This window comes from Nannospalax galili, unplaced genomic scaffold (assembly GCF_000622305.1).
Source record: "Nannospalax galili isolate Female #2095 unplaced genomic scaffold, S.galili_v1.0 scaffold907, whole genome shotgun sequence".
Classification (NCBI taxonomy): domain Eukaryota; kingdom Metazoa; phylum Chordata; class Mammalia; order Rodentia; family Spalacidae; genus Nannospalax; species Nannospalax galili.
Genome location: NW_008357958.1, coordinates 2,141,657 through 2,163,945, shown reverse-complemented (window position 1 = coordinate 2,163,945; position 22,289 = coordinate 2,141,657). Strand labels below are relative to the sequence as shown.

The 22,289-nt window shown below is 43.0% G+C and overlaps 1 protein-coding gene across 1 annotated transcript in view; it reads left to right on the top strand.

Moving 5' to 3' along the window:
- Positions 1–3,175: 3,175 nt before the first annotated feature.
- Iqgap2 (IQ motif containing GTPase activating protein 2) overlaps positions 3,176–22,289 on the top strand; it is a 325,046-nt gene continuing 305,932 nt past the window's right edge. Inside the window, exon 1 of the mRNA XM_008855997.2 lies at positions 3,176–3,501. Within this exon, the coding sequence (XP_008854219.1) occupies positions 3,456–3,501 (46 nt within the window). The 5' untranslated portion in view covers positions 3,176–3,455. The remainder of the gene's footprint in view (positions 3,502–22,289) is intronic.

Here is a 22,289-nt window from a genome sequence, read left to right as displayed (position 1 = left end):
TTCCAAACACTTTCATTCCCAAGTCAACTCACGAAGAGAAGAGACATGCTTAAAAATTTTTAAACAGAAAAAAGTTAAGAAAAAAATGCAACAAAACAAAACAAACAATAAACCCCACAATGTTTGTTTTCTAAAAATTGTTTGGAGTTGGCTGTAGTGGCACATGCCTGTAATCCCATCATTTGGGAAGTCAAGACCAGAGGATCAGGAGCTGGAAGCCAACCTGAGCTACACATCAACATATTGTCAAAACAAAACAAGACAGTAATGATTAGTGTGTCTAGCACTTTTGCAGTGCTATTTTTATGCTATTTTAAAGAAAGAACTTTTTTTACCTTATTAAAAAAGCATTTTGGGGGCCAGGGAGATGTCTCAGTGGGAAAAGGAACATGTTACCAAGACTGATGACCTGGGTTTGATCCCTGGATCCCACATGGTAGAAGGAGAGAACAGACTCTTGGTTGTCCTCTGACTTCCATACATGTGCTGTGGCATTTGTGTATCCATGCACATACAAACACACTAAATAAATGTGAAAGAAATCTAAAAAAAGCAACAACAAAATAGCACTTTTCACGAGCTGGCCTCAATTTTGGTTCTAATATTTTCATAAGCAGTCAGATTGCACAGAAATCTGGCACCTTGCTGCTTATTTATTTGCATCACTGTCTGATGGCAGACCCTAAGAGCAAGCAGCCCTGCATTCTGCAGGCAAGTTTTGAGATGCTGGTATCTGTGTGAGAGTACCACTTCCCAGAGCATGCAGTCTGAAGCAACAAAGATTAACTTCAGTACTTGCAAGGCAGAAGAGCACTGCCTTACAATTTCCTCTTAGCATTCAGTTCTTATGGCATTAGTGATCACGGTGCCTTGAAGCCTCCCCAGATCCTCCAAAGTTAACCAGTTACCAGTCTATGAACTTGGAACTACTGTCTTCCCACTTACCTCTTTGTGCTATAATCTTTTCTTTCTACCAGAAGTGGATTTCACTATTCAGCTACCTATGAGCACATGTGATTACTCTGTAAGTGTTGAGGGCACTGACTCATTTGTGTGAAAACAGCCCCTTCATCCTGCTTCCTCAGGTCAACCTCATTGAAGCTCTTCTTTCTCAATTTCTGCCATAGCTCCTTGAATGGGATGTTGGCATCTCCTGCTTACTTGCTGCAATATATCTTGTAATCTATTCCAAAATTCTCTTCTCCTCAATCCCCAAATATTCTGTGACTCCCATGGTCAAAGCCAAGAGAGACTGGGCGGTTGTGGTGGCCTTCACATGATAATCCCAGCACTTGGGGGGTTGAGGCAGAAGCATCATAAGTAGGAGGCCTGCCTGGACTCCAGAGCAAGATGCTGTCTCAAAAACTAATCCATTCATCCATCTGCCCATCCATTCATCCATCCATCCATCCATCCATCCATCCATCCATCCATCCCATCCATCCATCCATTCATCCACCCTGGCAAAACTTTAGAAGCTCTCAATGCTCCTATGGTCATATTCAGTCCACTCAGCCTGACATTCAAAGACCTCTAAAGTCTGATAACAACTTCCCTTCTACCCAGCCAAACCTCATGTCCCATCCCATTGTTTGCTGCAGTTGCCTGTCTCCTAGGAAAGGACATTCTCCATTCAAAGCTTCCTGTTCTTTAAGCTCTGCCTTAAGCCACACTTTCGAATCTTACCAAATCTTCTCTTTGAAAACCACACTTTCAAATTTTTCAAATCTTCTCTGGCCACTGTGATTTACAGTGACTTCTCCCCACCTCCCTATACATAGACCACCTACTTTTGGGGGCCATGAATCCTGTGCCCATATTCAAAATTGGTGTGTGAGGAATTGGTTTTTGATACTTTTTGTAGTTACTGAGACAGAACAGACTTCATATATCAACACAGCATCTCTTAGAACATGGAAGAAACCCCTTTGGTTGAACAGGATTGACAGAGTACTCAGTTTCAAAATGTGTCCATTTAATTTCTAGGTTGGTCTTGTTATTAAAGACATCTACATTTCCCCTCTCATCTTATTCCAACTATGTGAGAATCTAGCATCTCCAGGAAAAAAGAATCCTCTTTTGCTCCCATCCAGATGAGATTCCCAAATCCAATTTAAACTCTTTGTGTCCATCTTCCTATTCACAGAGCTGCTCAGCCTCAGATTCACCTGGTAGATTGTTAGAAAGGAAAATTCACGAGCCCCTACCCAGATCAACTGAATTAGAAACTGAGGGTGGGGCCCAGGACTCTGAGGTATATCTTCCAGAAAGCAGCTGGCCACCCTATGCTTACTTAAAGGTGACTAGTGTCAGGCCACCTTTTCTTCAACTAAATTGTATTTATAGACCTCCTTCGATTGATTTGGTTTATTTTTTCCCCAGTCATGTGATCAATCCCACATTCCCACATTTGTGAAAACTCCAGAGCCTAGGTATAGGAGGGCCCCACATTCCTCTGGATCGCATCAGGCTAAGGCACAAAGGAAAAAACCGGCTCCAGTGACCGCACAAAACCCCTGGTCCCAAAACAGCCACTTGCAGTTTATTTCCTTAAACGTTGAGCCGGAAAGGGGTTTTGTGGTTGTGCGACCCTAGCTGGGCTGAGCGACAGTTCTGCACATCGGGGCGGGTGGGCAGAAGTGCTGAGAGGATGACTGGCAGTTGTATTCTGAGTGGTGTTTGCAGGGTGTTTATCTTGCCCCTCCAGCATGCGCACGCGCGCACACACGAACCGTTTCTCGTCTAGAAAGAGGGAATCCTGTGTTTTGTAGACAAAAAGTCACAAGCAACTTTCATTTAAAACCCCAAACCCGAAAAGGGGCGGGGGGAGGTGATGGTGTCAAAGTGCAATGTCCCCAGAGGAAAAGGAGCCGGGCTGTTTGTCCCTCAGTCACCAAGCAACACCCAGGCAACAGGGGTGCCTGTGGTCTTCCGCGGTTTTTCTGGCTCTTCTTGGCGTTGGTTCACATCCACCCTCTGATCGTTCAGGCAGTGAAAGAGCAGGCAGGGCAGCCTCCAGGTCCGGGCGGACCCGGAGCGCGGGGGCCCAGCTGCACGGTCCCGGGTGCTGCTCGGAGCCTTCCTCCCGCCGGGGGCGGGTCCTGGCGGTCGGGGCGCTGCGCCGGTCGTCCGGTAGGGGTCGCTGCTCGGTGGCGCGCTCTCCCCGCGGAGAATAACGGGGCCCGGCAGGAGGAGAAAGGAAACCTGCTGGGGGCGGCGGCGGCGGGCGGGCGAGGGAGGAGAGAGTTCACTTTTGCACCGTGTCAGCGCGAGGCGGTCGCAGCGGGCGCTGACGAGGGAGCACGGAGGAAGAGGCTCGCCCAGCTCCGAGCGGCCGGCCGAGGGCAGCTAGTGGCGGGATCGGAGCGCGCCGGTGGGGCGCGGAGCCCGCGAGCCTGGCCAGCGAGGGGAGCCGCGGGGGGCGCACCCCGGGAGGGCCCCCGGAGCCCCGCAGGATGCCGCACGAAGAGCTGCCGTCGCTGCAGAGACCTCGCTACGGCTGTAAGTGCGCGGGGCTCCCGCCGGTCTTGGGGACCACTTCTCCCCCGGGGACCCGACTGGGGAGGCTGAGGGAGCCGGGTGCGCGCGGCGGAGGGACCCGGAGGACAGAGGCTGGCGAAGTTGGGAGCTGGAGTTGCTAGGGCGCAGAGAGCGCCTCTCCTGCTCTTTCCTCCGAATCCCTAATCCCAGCTGGCAGCCGAGTCTCGCCATCCCGCCGGCCCTGGCGACGCGGTGGCAGCGCTCCCGGCAGACAAGGTTGGGTTTTAGGGGTGTCAGGTGAGGAGCCCGCGGAGCTCCGGGCCGCTTCCGGTTTGGGCCAGGCGATGGCGTAGGGGACCCGATTCTTCCCATCCAGAAGGGGCGGAAAGTTTGTTTGCTGTGGCTACAGGTGGGCGCCTTAAGTAGTGAGTCATTGCGCTCAATGAGGCCACTTTCCTGGAAGGCCAGGCGTCTCCCATCCTGCTCTGTCCGGCCTCACCTGAGCAGCTAGAGCCAGTTTCGGCCCCACAGGTGTGAAGCTCTTCCTGCCAAAGCCTACCCAGACACGTCCCGCCCCCGGCCGCTCTCCAGGCGGTTCTCCCCGCCCCGGATCCCCTGCGCGGGAGGACTGCTGCGAAGGGAGGACTCCGAGCTCCGAGCCCGCCTGCCTTGAAGGCTTTGGTGTCGGTTATCCAGCCTAGGGCTGCCGGGGGAAAGAGGCGGCTTTGGCCCGCGAACTGGAGGGAGCCAGATTAGCACCAACCACGTGGCCTCCTGTGCAGAGTTCAGAGTACTAAACATGTGCCAGGAAGTATTTCCTTTAAACCAAACAGAAATTTGGCTCTTTTTCTCCAGGGTTGGCCCTGTCAGTGAACCCATGGCCGCTGACCGTGGGTTAATCGTTTGCTTGGGCTGGCCTTGGTGGCAGAAGGGACCAGGTTTGGGTTAAGGTGGTGATGCCAGCTGCAGGGTTAGTGTGTGCATGTGGTTCTGGATGTTTGGTCGGGCCACAGATTTAGTTTTCTGAAGAGTGTCTTCAACTTGCATAAGTCCTTCACTCCTCCCAGCCTTAGAGTAGAGAGTCAGAGGTGGGAGGTTTGATTTTTCCTTGTGTCTCTTTTTTATGACAGCGAGGAGGAGCCATCTGCCGCCCTCTGTAAGGTGAAAAAAATGGGTTCACCAGTAGACCCCGAATGTATTACAGCCTTAGCCAGTTTAGTGTTGCTAAACCACAAAGAGCTCCAGGAGCTGGAGGAGGAGCCCTGGGCTCATCTAATGACCGAGGTGTCAACCTCAGGTCTGTGGAAGTCCTTTCTTGTGACAAGCGCTGGGAACACAAGGTAGTTTCACTGTATTGAGCTATAGGATGACTATAAAGTCTGAAAACTAGGCGAATACACATTACAGTATACTTTGACGTCACATGGTCTTTGTTATCCCTCATTAACAATACGCAGTGCAAAATTGCAATGAATGTGGTGCAGTAATGCAGTCTTTCCATCAATCCCTGAATATGCATCTGAGGTGGTGCCTGATTTCTGTTGAATCAGCCTATGACTTCAGCATGCCTTAGAAGAAGTAATCCAAGAGATCTGGCAAGCCTGAAGCCTACTCCACAGAGCTACTCTTCTTGGAAATCTTCCTGCAATTTCCCATGCTAATCTGGTGTTATGGGGTGGAGTGTTATTGTTGTGGTCAAGTACCTTACTTGGGTTTGTCAACTGCTGTCATCCATTGACTTTTTTTTATTATTATTTTAAAAATTATTTTATGTGTGTATTGCCTGCATGTAGGTAAGTGCAATGCCCGTGGAAGACAGAAGAGGCTGTTGGATCCCCTGGAACTGGAATTAGGGACAGTTGTTAGCTGCCATGTGGGTGCTGGGATTCAAACCCAGGTCTTCTGCAAGAACAACCAGTGTTCTTAACTGCTGAGCTATCTCTCCAGCCCCATCTACTGACTTCTTAACATGGCCAGAGATAGAGATTTATGTGCCTATGTGTTGTCCATGCTGTGAAATCCAAAGGTTTTAATGCAACAGACAGTTATGTCATTAAACTGAACATTTTATAATATTTTTGATACCAGGCTCATAGATAGAATGTGTTTATATACATTTTTTTTTTTTTTTGTCTTTTTGAGACAGGGTCTCCCTGTAGCCCCAGCTGTCCTGGAACTCACTATGTAGACCAGGCTGGCCTTGAACTCATAGAGATTCACCTGCCTCTGCCTCCCAAGTGCTGGGATTAAAGGCATGCACTACCACACCTGCCTGTGTCACCACAGCTGGCTGTGTTTATATACTTTTAAATGATGTCTAAGGCCATTGAGGTGGCTCAGCAGATAAAAGTTCTTGCTGCCAAGCCTGATGATCTGGGGTTAATTGCCAGAACCCACATGATGGAAAGAGACAACTGACTCCCACAAATTGCCCTCTGACCTCCACATGTGGCATGAAACATGCACACACGTACACATAAGATATTCCAGCAGAATATACCTTAGTGTCAATAAACACTACTTCAGATATTCATCTCTAAGGGGGTAGTTAGGTATGTAAACTTTCTAGTTGTTGGCTTTCTGGGCCTCTTGTCAACACAAGGCTGAAAACAGTACTGGGACTCTTGTCAAGAAGGTGAAGAAGGAAAGACAACAGGGTTGTCTTCACTTTGTGGCGTTATATGGTGTTCTTCTTGCTTACTGGTTTGGTAAGAAAATACAGGTTCAGGAAAACCTCCAGCCATACTACTCAGGTTTGATTTCCAATATTTTAAAAAGTGAAACACCAGTAGCTTGTTGTAGCTTCAGTTCTGGTGCTGAATGTTCTGTCTTTTAAAAACTGTTTTCAAGCTGGGCGTGGTGGTACATGCTTTTAATCCAGTACTCAGGAAGCAGAGGCAGGCAGATCTCTGTGAGATTGAGGCCACCCTGGCCTTCATAGTGAGTTCCAGGCCACCTGGGGCTACAGGGAGACCCTGTCTCAGAAAAACAGAAAAACAAAGTTTTTAAAAATAACTTTTTGATGGTTTGAATTAAGCTATCTTACTTGTTTCAGATATGGGCTTTTCTGCCATCTCTTCTACCCCCTTGAACTGTCATTATATTCAATAATTCTTACCCGATATAACTATATTAACTTGGCTCAAGGCAATTATAGTCTCCCTCTTTCTGTGAGTGTCTATAAAATAGCATATCCTAAGTTGTGCTTGAAGAATTTGTCAGTGGGTTCTCCCTGGAGGCAGCAAACCTCAGATTTCTGTGGGATGCAAGGAGGCAGAGGGCATCCTGATTTGGACATAGGAATGCCTATGTTAAAATTATATAGACTGCTTTCAGTTTAATTCCTGGTATTCCTGGCTATATTTTCCTGTAACCTAAGAAGTTATATGGTGTGATATTAACACAGAACAATGTTGAAATATCATCTCAGTAATGTAATGCTCAGGAAAAACATGCAAGAAAGAGAAGACAGTAGCCATAGGGGTGCAAGCATGCACATAGGTGTAGATACAAGTTTAAATAACACTAGTGATTTGATTAGATATGATTTACAAATAACGTTTGTGCTTTTGTAATGAATTATGATATATTGGCTAAGTTAGTTCAGGGTGGTAACATGTTACCACCCTGTCTATCAAAAGTTCCAATTACTTGAGAGCTTAAAAGGCTAGTGAAAGCAAAAAGGACTTGGTTGCTGATAGATAAGTTCACTCGTTATTGGTAGTCCAGTCAACATTTAAGTGTCACTGTGGGTCATGACTGATTGTGTATATGGTGAGAACTGGACTTTCACTCTGAAAACTGGAGGTCCTTCTCATGAGCTACACTGTAAAACTAAGTGATCAATGTTTTCTTGTGTGCTTCCTTCCCAATACCCAGGAGCCAAGGCAGGATGATTCTGAGTTCGAGGCCAGCTTGAGATACACAGAGAGTTCAAGGCTAGTCTCCACTACATAGCAAGATCTTGTTTTCTAAAAAAGGAGAAAAAAGTGCAACATAAGTCAGTAAATTGCTTGCCTTGAAAGCGTGAGGACCTGAGTTTGATCCCTAGAATGCATGTAAAAGAAGAAAACAAGAACAGCAACAACTGGGCATGATGATGTGTGCTTATAATCAACCAAAGTGCTGGGGAGGCAGAGCCAAGTATATCCTTGGGGCTCAGTGGCCAACTAGCTCAGCCTAATTAGCGAGCCCCAGGTCCCAGTGAGAGACCATGTCTGAAAAAACAAGGTGGGGGCTGGAGAGAAGGCTCAGAGGATAAGAGTACTTCCTGCTCTTGCAGGGGACCTGAGTTCTGGTTCCCAACACCCATATCGGTGACTCACAACTACCTTTAACTCCAGCTCCAAGACATCCAGCACCTCTGGCCACTGAGGGCACACACATATGTCAAAACATTGGTTAAAAGCACTGGTTGTTCTTGCAAAACACCTGAGTTCAAATCCTGGCACCCACATGATGGCTAACAATCATCCATAACTCCATTTCCAGGGGATCCAACACCCTCTTCTGTCCTTCATGGGCACTCCATTACATGGATGCACTTACATACATGCAGGCATAACACTCATACACATAAATTTCTTTTACATATCTAAAATAATAATTATTAGTAATAATAAATCTTTTTTAAAAAACCAAGGAGGATGGCTTCTGAGGAGCAGCACCTGCTTGACCTCTGATCTCCACATGAACATATGTGCATCTGCAAGCACACTGGCACATACACACATAAAAGGATGACATAAATCGAGTGTGCGTATGTGTGTGTGCATGTGTATGTATGTGGGTTGTGGAGATCTCTGGCTGATGCTATTGGTTTTTGAGTAATGTTCTTGTCTGATTGGTGAGGTTTTTTAGTCTCCTGGGAGTTGGGCTATTGCGGTGGTCAGTGTAACTAAATCTTTACATTACCAATCTGATGTGGAATAACTGAAGTTTTGAAGTAGTTAATGTGGGTATGTAAAACAGCAGGGACCATGTGAGTGTTCTAACACTCCCTGTGCTTTCATCTGAGAGATAGGAGGATGTGTGCAGTGTTGCCATGGGATCTCTCTCCCATCAATAAGAAGTCAAGCTACTTCTTCCTGCACTGGTGTTTTGGTTGAGTTCCTGAAGGTCAACAGCTAAAGCGTTATTTTAGTATGCTTTTAACTTTAATTGCACATGCCAAGATGACTTGTTTGGGAGAGTTTAAGCTTGTAATACCAAATTTGCTTTAAAATTTAGTGTTATTTAGAGTGTTAGCTAACCCCCCTTTCTCTAGGGAACTGTCGATTTGCTGTTGCCCCTTACTCTCTCGCATTTCACAAGCTTCTTTTGTATGCGTGGTGCTGAGAACCAAACCCTAGGCCTTGTGTAAGCTTGGTAAGTGCTCTCCACTGAGCTATAACCCCAGCCCTCTACAAGCTTTAGAACAGCTCCTATGCAAACAGATCTAGTGCTTGCTCAGTCTTCAGGGCAACCAAAGGAGACTCAAAGGTCACTAAACACCTGAGCAGGCACTTAACATGGGCTGTGGACTTAAGGTTTGTGACCTAAAAGCCTGGGTGCTTTTCATGTGTTATTGTTAACATCCACTCATTTTTACTTTGGGGCAAGGGGAAGGCAGTAGGTTCACCAATTCGCAGAGAAGCTGAAATCCATGGTGTTGTGTCAAGTGATGCAGCTAGCTGATGACAGGGGCAACTTTAAGCAACATGACCAGACCTCAGAGTCTTTCCTCATCCACTATTGTCAGGGTGCCTCACCTGAGGAGTGGGGTTTACCCCTTTTTTTCTGTCTTTTAAAACTATTTGTCATGATTTTGTCAAAGTCCAGAAACCTCTAGCCATTTGGATGGGCTGCTGTTAAAAATGGACATGCTATATTCTTGAAGATTGATTTTAATTCTTTATATTTTTCGTATGAAAAAGCATAGGCTAATACATGGGCTTATATGGAGTACATTCAAGCTTGTCAAAGAATTCTGTATATAGATACATTCGATCCATGGCTCTGATGTGAAAGGAAGGCTTTTCCATAATAATATAGTGGCGCGCACCAATGATTCCAAATAGTATAATTTGTAAAATGCATTTTATTACATATACCAACCACCCCTTGGAGTCTGGGTTTGATGAGAAATTGGGCAGAAACTTGTGGGGGGTAACTGACCAGTGAGCTGCTGGTCTTGCATTTTACTGCTCTACTGTATGTTTCTCTCTTCAGAGACAGTCTGCTGTGAAAGAAATGGCACAAGCTCTAGAGAGTTGAATAGATTTGGGGGTGAATTCTGATTCTACCCACATCTGGGTAGCCTAGTGCCTCCTACACCTTGAGAGGTAATATGATAACTGTACAGCCATGGAGCTTACTCATGTGATTCCTGGATCATAGCAATAAACACATGGGAGTTATTTCAATCAACTGAGCAGATCATATGTATTAAACATTGTGGATGAAATAAACATAGCTAACTACTAATAACTTATAGGAAAACCTGGGGACTGGGGATGTAGTAGCCCAGTTGGTAGAGTGCTTACATGAGGCCTAGGGCTTGATTCTCAGCCCTGTATGGTAGTGCATACTTATAATCTCATCAGTTGGAAATTGGAGGCAGGAGGATCAGAAGTCCAGTCACAGTCATCCTTGGCTATATTGTTGAGTTTGAGGCCAGCCTGAGATACATGAGACCCTGACCAAAAAAAAAAAAAAAGCCCTGTGGAAGTGATAATATGTAGTATGAGAGCACTGGGTTTGGGACAATGAAAAGGCTTTATGACGAGTCTGAATTTGAACATGACCTTCAAAAAGGTCAGAGGTAAAACTGAAAGGTATCCTAATGCATTTTTTGTGGGGTTTGTTGCTGAAGTTAATGCTTATTGTGTGTGTGTGGGTGGGTGGGTGGATGGATGGATGGATGGATGGATAGATGGATGCTAAGGAATGAGGATGGAACTGGAAGGGAACACACTGAAATCTTTTATTTACAGGCAATGAAGATCAGGTAGAGCTATCTTATGAGTTGCTTGGGCAATGGAAATTCTTCTTGGTCCTTGAGATACTTAAGTTTTTCAATTGGATGTTCTTAGGTGATGGCCCAGTGAAGTGGGGAATGAGGTGAGGCCAGGTTGAATAGGGGGTTGGGGATATGAACACCAGGTATTCTCTGTCCAGGCTACTCAGAGGTGTCCTTTGCTATGCTTTGGGTTTGGGAGTATCTTTAGGATAGGCAGCACTGCTAGATTGTTTGCTAAAGGTAAGTGACTTTGAAAACAGGTAAGGGAAACTAATACAGTGGGATCAGGGCAAGGATCTTGATAGCTAAATTATCAGGGGATAAGATTTCTTTCTCCTTTTTTTTCCCTCATTCTCTCCATTACTTGCGGCAATTTTTACCCCTCACATTTACTGATGACTAACATCCTGGTTTAGTTGAATAATAATAACACCATGTTTCGAGTTTATTAGCAGGTGGCTAGAAAACTTTTCAGTAGTTATATTTTGTGACAAGAGGCCTATAGATTTTACTAAATCTAGCTGGTTGTGTCTTTAACTTTATAATCTTGTATTACTTCTTTGTCTTTTCACTAAAATCAAGTGTGATTTTACAGTCATGTGATAGATATGGCCTATCTTGTCAAAGGATAGGGCCTATCTTGATTCAAAGGAGCAAACAGCTGCTTCTCTATCAGTGCAGTAGTTTTCAAAGAACAGTTGCTGGAGGAGCAATAGCAGATCGTCATCTGAGAACTTGCCAGAGAGGCAGATGCCTTGGCCCTACCCAGACCTGTAGAAATCCCAGGACTTTCCCCCACTTACTCCAAGTTTTAACAGTCCTTCCAGTTCATGCTGGTGTCCTGGGACACTGGAAATCTGAAAAGGTATTTCCAATACTCTATTACTTTCTTTACTGTGCTTGCAGGCTTTTGACAAGTATGTGTAAGCATGTAGGCCCCTTACACAATGCTTTATTTACAGCATTCCTTTGTGTTTGTCTTGAACATGCAGATACGCTGTGTCCCAGCTGAGACACTGACTTCTATACAAGTTCCTGTTGATTGTATAGAATCGGTTTTGGTGTACTTTTGAGGTTGCTTTGCTCGCCTCTGGGAAACAAGTATGACATGGAAGGAAAACTCTAAAGTCTGTATGGACCGGGGGTAATTGAGGTTAGCTGCCTAGGGATTTGAGAGTGGAGAGGTAGGTACTGTTAAAGCCAATGAGCAGGCTGGGTGAGCTGGGGAACCTCCTGTAGAAGGGACGCCAGTGCCTGGCCTAATCCCTGGGCATGGGACTGGAGGGTGGACAGTAGACAGTAAGAATTGGCATGTGTCTGATTTCTCATCCAGGATGATTCTCAATTGCTTTTCATTCATTTACTTGAAATTTTAAGAAAATTTCAATATGTTAGCAGATACTTTTGATAGACATAAGGATAAAAATATACCCAAGTCTTCTCCATCTTGCAGAGAAACAACAGGTGTGTTTATTTTGCTATTGATGAAAGATAGGTGGACATTCTTATGGTTTGTGCTTGGGATTTCCAAAGGAGAGAAAGTAATTTTTTTTTTTCCTTTTAGATAGGTCTTACTATGCAGACTGGGTTGGAGAGAAAACTTTATTTTTGTGGGAAAGCAGGGACTCGCTATGTAGCCCAAGATGGCCTGGAGTTTATTCTATTTCCTCAACCTTCTGAGTCCAGGGATTACAGGCATGCACCACTGTACTTGACTGAGAAATTTTTAATTGCCTTCATTTTTTCCCCATTTCTACTAAATCTGAAGGTAGACATTTTTATATAATTAAAAAAAGAGTTAGATGGAGTGGCTGATGCCTGTAATCCTAGCACTTGGGAAGCTGAAGCAGGAAGATTGCCATGAGTTTGAGGCCTGCCTGGTCTCCAAGAGTGAGATTCTATGTGAAAAAAAAGAAACAAAACAACAAAAAAAATGAGGTGGGTGTGGTGGTAGTGTGCGGTTGTAAACTAAGCTGCTTAGGAGACTAAGCTGGAAGGATGGCTTGAGCCCAGGAGTTTGGAACCAGCCTGGCCAAGAACTGGGGACTCTGTCTCAAATATGAATTGAATTAAGGGGCTGGAAGGATAAGGGTATAGCTCAGTTGTAGAGAACAGGCTTAATATATGTATGGGGTCTTTGTTTCAGTCTTCAAAACACTAAAAAAATAAAGTAGCTTAGGGCCTGGAGAGATGACTCAGCAGTTAAGAGCTCTGTAGTGGACCCAGGTTCAGTTCCTAGCACCCACATGGCAGCAAACAACCATCTGAAACTCCAATTCCAAGGGATCCGACATGGTCTTCTGACTTCTGAGAGTGTTGCACAACACAGGCACACTTACATACATGCAGGCAATACACTCATACATATAAAATAAAAATAATAAATAAAATATTTTTGAAAAGTAGCTTAGTTACTGGTAATTTTGTTTCCACTTGCATATTTCATTAACAGTGTAGATTCGAACTTAAGTGATGTTAACGTATGTCTTATAGTTAGCTCTAGATAACTCAACCTGATTTACATTGATTATATATTTCAAATGCTTAGATATCGTGCCAGTACCCTGGCACTTGGAAGATACTCAAATTTGCTGTTATTATAAATTTTGTTTAATATATCTTTATTCTACTTTTGTCTAATTCAGAAACATATTTGTATTATCAATCAAATTAATCCAAAGAATTTTAAAATGCATTTTGAAGTATAAATTCTTAAGTCCATTTCATATTGAGTTTAGGTTTGCTTTTTCCTGTGGAACCCAAGTAAGTTATTTTAATTTCTGTGTCCTCTTATTTCCCAAATGCGGTTGGGAAAGTACTTACTCAAAGGGTTAAATGATGTAATGTCCAGATGTGTATGTGCACAGAATGTACTGTGGTAGGGTCATCCCTCTAATGGTGGGTAGATGGGTAGCATCACCATCTACTATTGCCTATATTTATCTCTCTACTCCCAGCTCTCTTTCCCTTTCAACGCAACTAGTCTCCTTCTCCTTTGAGAATATGAAAACTCTTTAATTATTTTGAAGGAAATAGAGTTCCATGTATCAAATTGGGTGTGGACCAAATTAATCCTTATCTATGTACACTTAAACTCATAGATTCTATCAGTGTTTCCAAATAAGGCTAGGGAGGGTTTGGGTTTCTGTGCTGTATCTTTTGTCGTTTCACAGTGATCTTGAGTGAGGAGTCATCATCATTCTGAGGTTATCTAGCATTTTCCTGTCTCATTTAGGCTTCCACAGTTAAGTTGGTTCTTGTTGCTGATGATTTGAAGGTTTTTCATGGCAGCTAAATGAGAAGGAGCTACTGGAAATAAATCTTAATGTTTTATGCCTGGCTTGCATTGGAGAGTTACTGGAGTCAGCCAGCCTTCTGGTCAGCCATCCTGTAGGAGGTTGGAAGGGAGGTGAGGAGGAGGAGGAAGTACACTGGGTTTGTCAGACATCCTTCAGACCTCACTGCTTCTAGAATGTTTGCCAAGTTTTAAGTTCATGGGCTCAATGAAGCTGAACTGTGGGGTAATTAGAATGTTGGAGAAACTTGGGGGCTTGGTGGCAGAGCTGTTGCTTAGCATGCTTGAGGCCCTGGTCTTGAGTCCCAGCACTGCCCTCAAAGAAATAAAGAATCTCATCTACTCACTTTTGAATTAGTCATTCATTCTGTTACTTTCCCCTTTCTACCCCCCCTTTTAAAAAAAATTCCATTAAGTTTCTGTATTGATTACTTTTGTATTGCTGTTACCACAGCACCTGATAGAAATAGCTTACAAGAGGAAAGAATTATTTTGGCTCATGATTTCAGAGAATTTCAGTCCACAGTGGCAGGGGTAACATGGTGGAGTGATGCAGTTTATGGCAGTGGGAGCACGTGGCAGAGGCTGGTCACATCATAGTGACCAGGAAATAGAGAGAGAGAGAGGCAAGAACTAGGAGCTGGGTATAACCTTCAACCTGGTGACCTACCTTTGTCAGACAGGTCTCATCTTTTAAAGGTTCCACAGTCTCCCTAAATAGCATCACCGACTGGGGGAATAAATGTTTAAAACATGAGCCTGTGGGAGACATTTCAGATTCAAACCATGAATTTTATAGAATCATTTATCACTCCTCTACACCTCTCTTCTCCCAAAGGGAGCTATTGCCATCAGCCAGACTTGGCAGGTTCCCAGCTGGGAACATGAGTAGATAGTTTTCTCATTCTTTGCCTTAGCCTTGGGCTGACTGAGCAGTCTTTTCAGGGTTATACTGAGGGACCTGGAAAGGTGTCAGTCACATAGCCTTGTGCAATAAGTTCTCCACTCACCACCGCCTAAACTGTGTTTCCCATCTGAGTTCTAGTAAGGCAGCTTCCTGGAGCCTTGTTGCATATTAAACCGTTGAAAGTTCGTCCAAGAAATAATCATTACAAAGCAAATACAAACATGTGCTTGCTTTTGTTCTTCACTTAGTAATGAGTTTTATTTTCCAAATGAAAAACATACTCATTTTTAAAGCATATATAGAGTTTTCTCTCCATGAAAACCAGGTCCTTGCTTTGTTAATGATTTGGGGTATGTGGCAAACTTTGCTCCTTGTGTCTCCAGCATAGTGTTTGCTATCATTACTATGAATTGGCCAATAATTTGGAGGACTGTGCTTATATATCCTCTCCAATGTAGACTCTGGCTGTAACTTTACATATTCGATTAGGTAAACTCTGAGAAATGTGCTTTTCACATAGTAGTTTTGAAACCCCTGCAAATATACCTTTGATCTGTTAAGTAGTACAATCAAAATCTAGTAACCAAGGGGCTGGAGAGATGGCTCAGCAGTTGAGAGCACTGGCTGCTCTTGAAGAGGGCCAGTTTCAGTTCGCAGCACCCACATGGTGGCTAACAACTGTCTGTAACTCCAATTCCAGGGGACCCAGCACCCTCTTCTGACCTCCCTGGGCACTGCATGATATGGGTGCACTTACATACATGCTGCCAATATACTCATACACATAAAATAAAAATAAAAACAATGTTTTAAAAATTAAAAATCTAGTAACCAAAGAGGGGATGATATATTTAACCTGTTTGTGTGACTATTTCTAGAGAGTAAGTAAAGTTATTTAGAGGTTGCCTTTGAAGAGAAGGGCTAGGAGCAGAGCAAGGATAGGTATATTTTTTGAAATATTTTTTACTGTATATCACCCTAATGGAGACAGCGGGGTATTTTATATGTATGAGTGTATTGCCTCCATGTATGTGAGTGAACCCGTGTTGTGCAATGCTGTGGAGGTCAGAAGAGGGCTTCAGATTTCCCTGGAACTGGAGTTAAGGATGGTTTGTAGCTGCCATATGGGTGCTTGGAATCGAACCCAGGTCCTCTGCAAGAGCAGTCAGTGCTTTTAACCCCTGGGCCATCTCTCCAGCCCCTATATTACCTTAAAAAAAATAAAGCAAATGTAGATTTAAAAAATACTGTACTACATTGATTACTCTGAGAATAATGTGGATAAAATAGAGCATAATAAAATTTATGAATGTCAGGAGTATGCCTTTTGTTCAATGCTATATCCCTAGCATCTGGTTCATAGGTCATGTCACTTGTTTCTACTCTTAATCCTAGTCAAAAGGCAGAGAAATTGAGGTTGGAGAGATGGCTCAGCAGTTATGGGCACTGGCGACTCTTGCAGAGGACTCAGGTTTAGTTCCCAACATCTACTTGGTGGCTAACAACCACCTGTAACTCCAGTTCCAGGGGGATCTGATGCTATTCTCTGGCCTCCCTGGGCATTACACACGAATGCCCTTACATACATGCAGGCAAAACACTCATACATGTTAAATAAAAATAAGTCAATTAAAACAATTTTTCTAAAGGCAGAAGAATTATCCTGTCAGCTGTTTCTATGTAATGAGCTAATGGATGAATTAAACTTTTTTTTTCTCTAAACTTTTTACTATGCATGTTTCTATACTTAGAAAAGCTAAAGTACTTATCTTTTGTTTCTCAGGATACAAAGTTCTTTTTAGCCTCCAACTCTACTTTGAGAAAATTAGAGCCTACTAAACTTGTCTGTTATTATTGGAAGGATTCAATGGCGATTTGACTTTCCAAGTGTGCATGTATATATAAGAGACTGACTGACAGGAGTGTTGAGAGGTCCTGGGACTCTGTTGAGCTGCTATGTTTGAGATAGAGATCATGAAAGTTGAATTAAAGACATAAGGCTCAGCAAAGCAAACATAACTAATGGTGATAGAAAAAAAAAAAAATCCTGTGCAGGCAGTAGTTACTCAATGCTTAAAATTTTTCTAAAGGGGAAGTACATAGGAAATTGATCTGTAAAAGATAACAGTGAACTAAGTAGTATCTCCAATAAAATAAAGATTGCTGACATAATGTCAGGGACTGTGCTCTTGACTAAAAGGAGAATTCTCCAGAAACTGTAAGAAAGTGGACACGAGTAGCCATTCCCCCATTCAACAAATTGTGTCTGTGTACCATGGAATTTGCTTAGACCTTGCAGATCAGGTTCCCTCAGGGGTCACTTGTGAGGATTTGGATATTAGCTACTTTTCTGTTGCTGTATTAAAACACCGTGCCCATCCCCGTGGAAAAATAAACTTTTGCAGCTTGATCAGAAAAAAACAAACAAACAAACAAACAAACAAACAAAAACACCGTGCCCAAGGCAACTTATAGAAGCAAGAATTTATTTTGTCTTATGGTTCTGGAGGGATAAAAGTCCATCATGGCATGCAGGTATGGTGGCAGAAATAGGAAGCTGAGAGCTCACATTGCCAACCTCAAGCATGAATCAGAGAGAGAGCAACTGGGAGTGGGGCATGGCTATGAACTCCAAAAGTCTACCCCTAGTTACACACTTCCTCCAGCAAGGCTGTACCTCCTAAAGATTTTTTGCCTCCCAAACAGCACCATCAACTGGGGACAAAGTGTTTAATTATTTGTGCCTATGGGGGATAGTTCTCATTTAAACCACTGTAGACATTTACTGTATGAGATGGGGCATGACTTCTCTGAGCCAATTTCTACATCTGCAAAATGGGTTCATGTTTACTTCACCTCTAAAGGGGTATGAGTCAATGGAGAATGTTCTGGAAGCTGTTTCCAAATGTATATGTATGGTGGTGGGAGGTAAGTTTGCCGCATACTAGGATAATTCATTCTTTGGTCTTCTTAGCATTGAAAAGGATATATCCTCTGCCTCAAAGACAGTACCTCTCTAGTGTGTGAGATATGCTCTTTTTGGACTCATGTTAGAAATGAGCTTTTACCTTTCCTCCAACTTGAAAGGTAAAATTTTGCTTTTTGGTGTCAACATCTTTGAGATGTAAATATTCTAAACCTAAATTCTTTGACCAGATTCTTCCCCGCCATAAATATTGAAACTACAAGTTAATGGTAAGACTCTAAAAACTGGAAAGCTTTCCCCCCAGCAGTTTCTTTGATCTTGTGCTGTTGACAAAATGTCTCCTGAAGGGACATTGTGTGAGACAGGGGCCATCTCTTGTTTTGATAGTGGGGCCTGAGAAACTTGGGAAGGTCATTCTCTTCCCTTTTCTGTTGGGAGAGACCATTTCTTAAGGAAAGTGAGATGCTGTTGCTTGTTCTCTGGAAAACAAGAATGAGGGGTGGAAGCTTGGACAGATGTCCCAGGGCTGAGCATGGGTCTCAACAGCTGGCTGACCTCCTAAGCGGATTGCATATCCTTCACTATTGTCCATGACCTAACTCATAGTTGTCAACCATGAAGAGCTGGCTTCCCATTAAAAACTCTAGGACGTTTTACAAAGAAAAAGCTGTTTTCCAAGATGTGATTCCCCCAGATCTTCTGTTTGTTTGGGAGGAAAGTTCTGGCATGGTGTCTTAATTTTACCTTAACTTTTATATGATAAATTTGTTATTTTGCCTTTTAAAGTAACACATTAGCATGAATTAACCATATAACTTTTTTATTATGACATTTCCAACATGTATACAATATACTTTGAGCATGTTCACCCCTGTTATTTTTTCCGATGTTCCTTTTCTCTTTTCCCTCCACATCCCCCTTTTTTTTAAACCAGTGGAGATTCATATATTTGTAAATATTTGATTAGAGGAGGAGGATTTTAGTTAGGTAATCACTAATATTTCAACATCTTTAATCTTGGGGATTCCTTCCAGAAGAACAAATACAAAATTTTTACAACCTGTCTAAAATGCATCTGCCCTTAGAACTTTTTTCAAATGTATCTTTTTTAAAAGGGATTTGATTTGTTTGTTCATGTGTTCTTTAAATTCGTTGAATTGTTTTTTTTTTTAATTTTTATAAAAACTTTATTGAGAATTTCATACATGTATATAAGGTGTTTTGATCAAATCTATGCCCACTTCCTCCCCTCCAACATTCCCCCCTCTGAAGAGGTAACTCTAAAATTGTTGAATTCTTTGATCATGTTTTTTATTGTTCTTTTAAATTCAGAGTCCTGGGTTATCTCTAGGGGGTTTTGCCTTGTAGAACTCTTCTAAAGGACTGGTGGAGTTTGGTGGGGACATTGTGTTTTGGCTTTCCATTTTATTATTCTTTCCTTGTGATTTTGGCATGTGAATTTCTTTTGTTGTTTGTGATTCTGATATGAGAATTAAGTTAAAGTATGCTTCTGTTTGTATTATTGGTGTGCCTGGGTCCTTTCCTTATTGGTTATGTAAAGCGGTTGGTACAAGTTTCAGGTTCTCTCAGGTTTTATTTGGAGGGAACTGATGGCTTCTGATCAGCTATTCAGGAACACCCACAGAAGCCCAAGTCAGGTTCTAGTCAGGTACACTGAGGCTTCCTTCTAATGTTTGGACCCCACCATAGGAGGCAGGATCCATGCATTCTCAGGCAGCCCCCTGCATTCTTAGCCCCTATACCAGAGGGAGGCCAGGCATTCTCTGGAAGTCTGCTGAGATCACAGCCACTGTCTCCACATCCTTTTTAGTTATTTTTTTTCTTTCATGTCCATCTTTTCTGTTTGGTCCTAGTCAGAAGGGCTATCATCAAGAAAACAGTAAGAAACACTAGTGAGGACATAAGGAAAAAGGAACCTTTAGTTACTGCTAGTGAAAATGCAAATTAGTGCTGCTGCTGTGGAAATCAATATGGAAGTCCCCCCCCCCCAAATGTAGAACTTCCAAATGATCCAGCCATACACTCTTGGGTATATACTCTAAAGAATTAAGGTCTGCATACTAGAGAGAGACTGCCCACCTGTGTTTATCATAGCACTGTTCACCATAGGTGAGTTGTGAAATCATCCTAACTGCCCATTAATGGATAAAGCAATAAACGAATTCATACACACACACACACACACACACACACACACAGACACAGACACACAATTGAAGTTTTACTCAGTCATGAAGAATGAAATTATTATTAAATTTTCATTTAAAAAATGTTTGTGCACACATAAAAATTGGGCTGAAGAGGACATTGATGACTTTTACAGAGGACAGGGTTCCATTCTCAACACCCACATGGTGGCTAACAACCATCAGTAGCTCCAGTTCCAGGGGATTCAATGCTTCCTTCTGCATGACACGGGTGCACTTACACACATGCAGGTGATACAGTCATAAAATAAAATAATAAATAAAATAAATAAATAAATAAAAAAATAAAAAAAAATTAAATGTTTGAGCGCACACAAAATAATAAAATATTTTGGGGCTGGAGAGATGACACAGTGGTTAAGAGCACTGGCTGCTCTTGCAAAGGACCTGAATTTGGATCCCAGCACCCACATGGGCAGCTAACAACTGTCCATAACTCCAGTTCCAGGGAATCTGACACCCTCTTCTGACATCTGTGGACATTGTATGACATTACACTTACATACATGCAGTCAGTTCACTCATACACATAAAATAAGAATAAAAATAAATGCTTGAGCTTTTATAACCTCAAAGAATACAATGAAAATTCTTTTTACTTAGCTTCTCCAAATGTTAACATGCCACCACTCACTTATCTGCAGACTTCGGGAAGGCTCATCCCTGAATCGTTTAGGACATACTCAGCTATCAAGAATGAAGACATTCACCTCCACAGCTGTATCCTCAGGACCACTAGTGTTTTCAATTCTACCCCAAACTGTACTTTAGAGCCATCTTTTCAGGGTCCAGTCAAATTTCTCAGTTGTCTTTTGCTACTGTGGTTTCTTACCCTGGCTGGAGCAACTCCTGCTTCCCTATCAGTTAAATGATACTGGATTCCCAGAGGAGCTCAGGCCAATTTCCTGGTGTGAATGCCTCCTGAATGACCCTCTTTCCTCCAGGTGCATCATGTCAGGGGCCACAGTGTCCCACCTCCCACTCCCAGTGATGAGTAGATGCTTTTTAAAGCCTCCCTGAAGATTCCAGTACATAGCCAAGGCTCAAAACTCATCACAGTAGTTAAAACCTGACACATAAGATAAAATTTCCATGGCCTTGCATCATCAGACATGCATTCAAAGAGAGGGGAAGGGGAACAAGAGAAGGTAGTAGTGTGGGGAGAAACAAAATATTGCATATTTTCTCTCATGTGCAAATTCTAGATTTAAAATACATGTATGTGTGTGGCTTAAAAGCATAAGGGGTACTGTTTGTGCGTGGGAATGGGACCAGTGGTTGGGGAGGGGGGTAAATTTGAGCAAGATATAATGATATATATAAACATTTCATAATGAAACTCATTATTTTATGCTAACTAAAATTAGTTTGAAAATTGTGTGATCATCCTCAACATTCATCTCCAGAACTTTTTCATCCTCTCAAACTGAAACTATGCCCTTATGAAATGACAACTCCCCATCCTCTCCTCCTGCAGAACCTTATACCTACCATTGTCCCTCCATTTCCATGAACTGACTGCTGTAAACACCTCATGTAGGTGGCACCATATAATTAGTATTAGGCCTTCTGGACCATGCTTGTCTCACTTTCCATGTCCTTCGGCTTCATCCAGGTCACAATGTGTGTCAGTGTTTCCTTCCTTTTATATAAAACTGAATAACATTCCATTTTGTGAATACCATGTATTTACACCATGTTTTGCTTATCTGTTTGTCACTTGATGGACACTTGAGTTGTTTTCACCTTTTGGCTATTGTGTGTGTGCTGGATAGCTTTAGTGTCTTGACACACCTGGGTTGAGGGAGCCTCAATTGGGGGAATTGCCTTCAATGGACTGGCCCATGGGGCACCTTCTTGATTGTTGAGTGATGTAGAAGGGCCCAGCCTACTGTGGGTGGTGCCACCCCTGGGCAGGTGGGCCTGTGTTGCATAAGAAAGCCCAGGGGAGCAAGTCAGTAAGCAGTGTTCCTCCATGGCCTGTGCTCCTGCCTCCAGGTTCCTGCCCTGAGTTCCTACCTTGGGCTCCCTGATGAACTGTGACCTGGGAGATGTAAGCTAAATAAACCCTTTCCTCCCCAAGTTGGTATTGGTCAGAGTATTTTGTCACAGCAATGAAGAAGCTAACTAGGACAGTGAGCAATACTCCTGTGAACAGGGTGGGCAATTCTTTTGGGTATGTACCAAGAAGTGGGATTGCTGCATCTCATGGCAATTTGTGTTTAATCTTTTGATCCTATGCACCCCCTCACTTTTAATGGAATAAATTGAAGGGTGAAGGGAAGTAAATTGTGTGCAGGGAAGATCTGATTAACATTGCAGGGCTTCAGGTCCTATTTAGATTACCTCCTGGGTGGTTACTTCTTTAACCTCAGATGATATGCAGGACAGGGTTTATTAAAGCCTAGTTTTTCATTTGCATTATGCATATGTTTTTTTTTTTTTGCCCTATT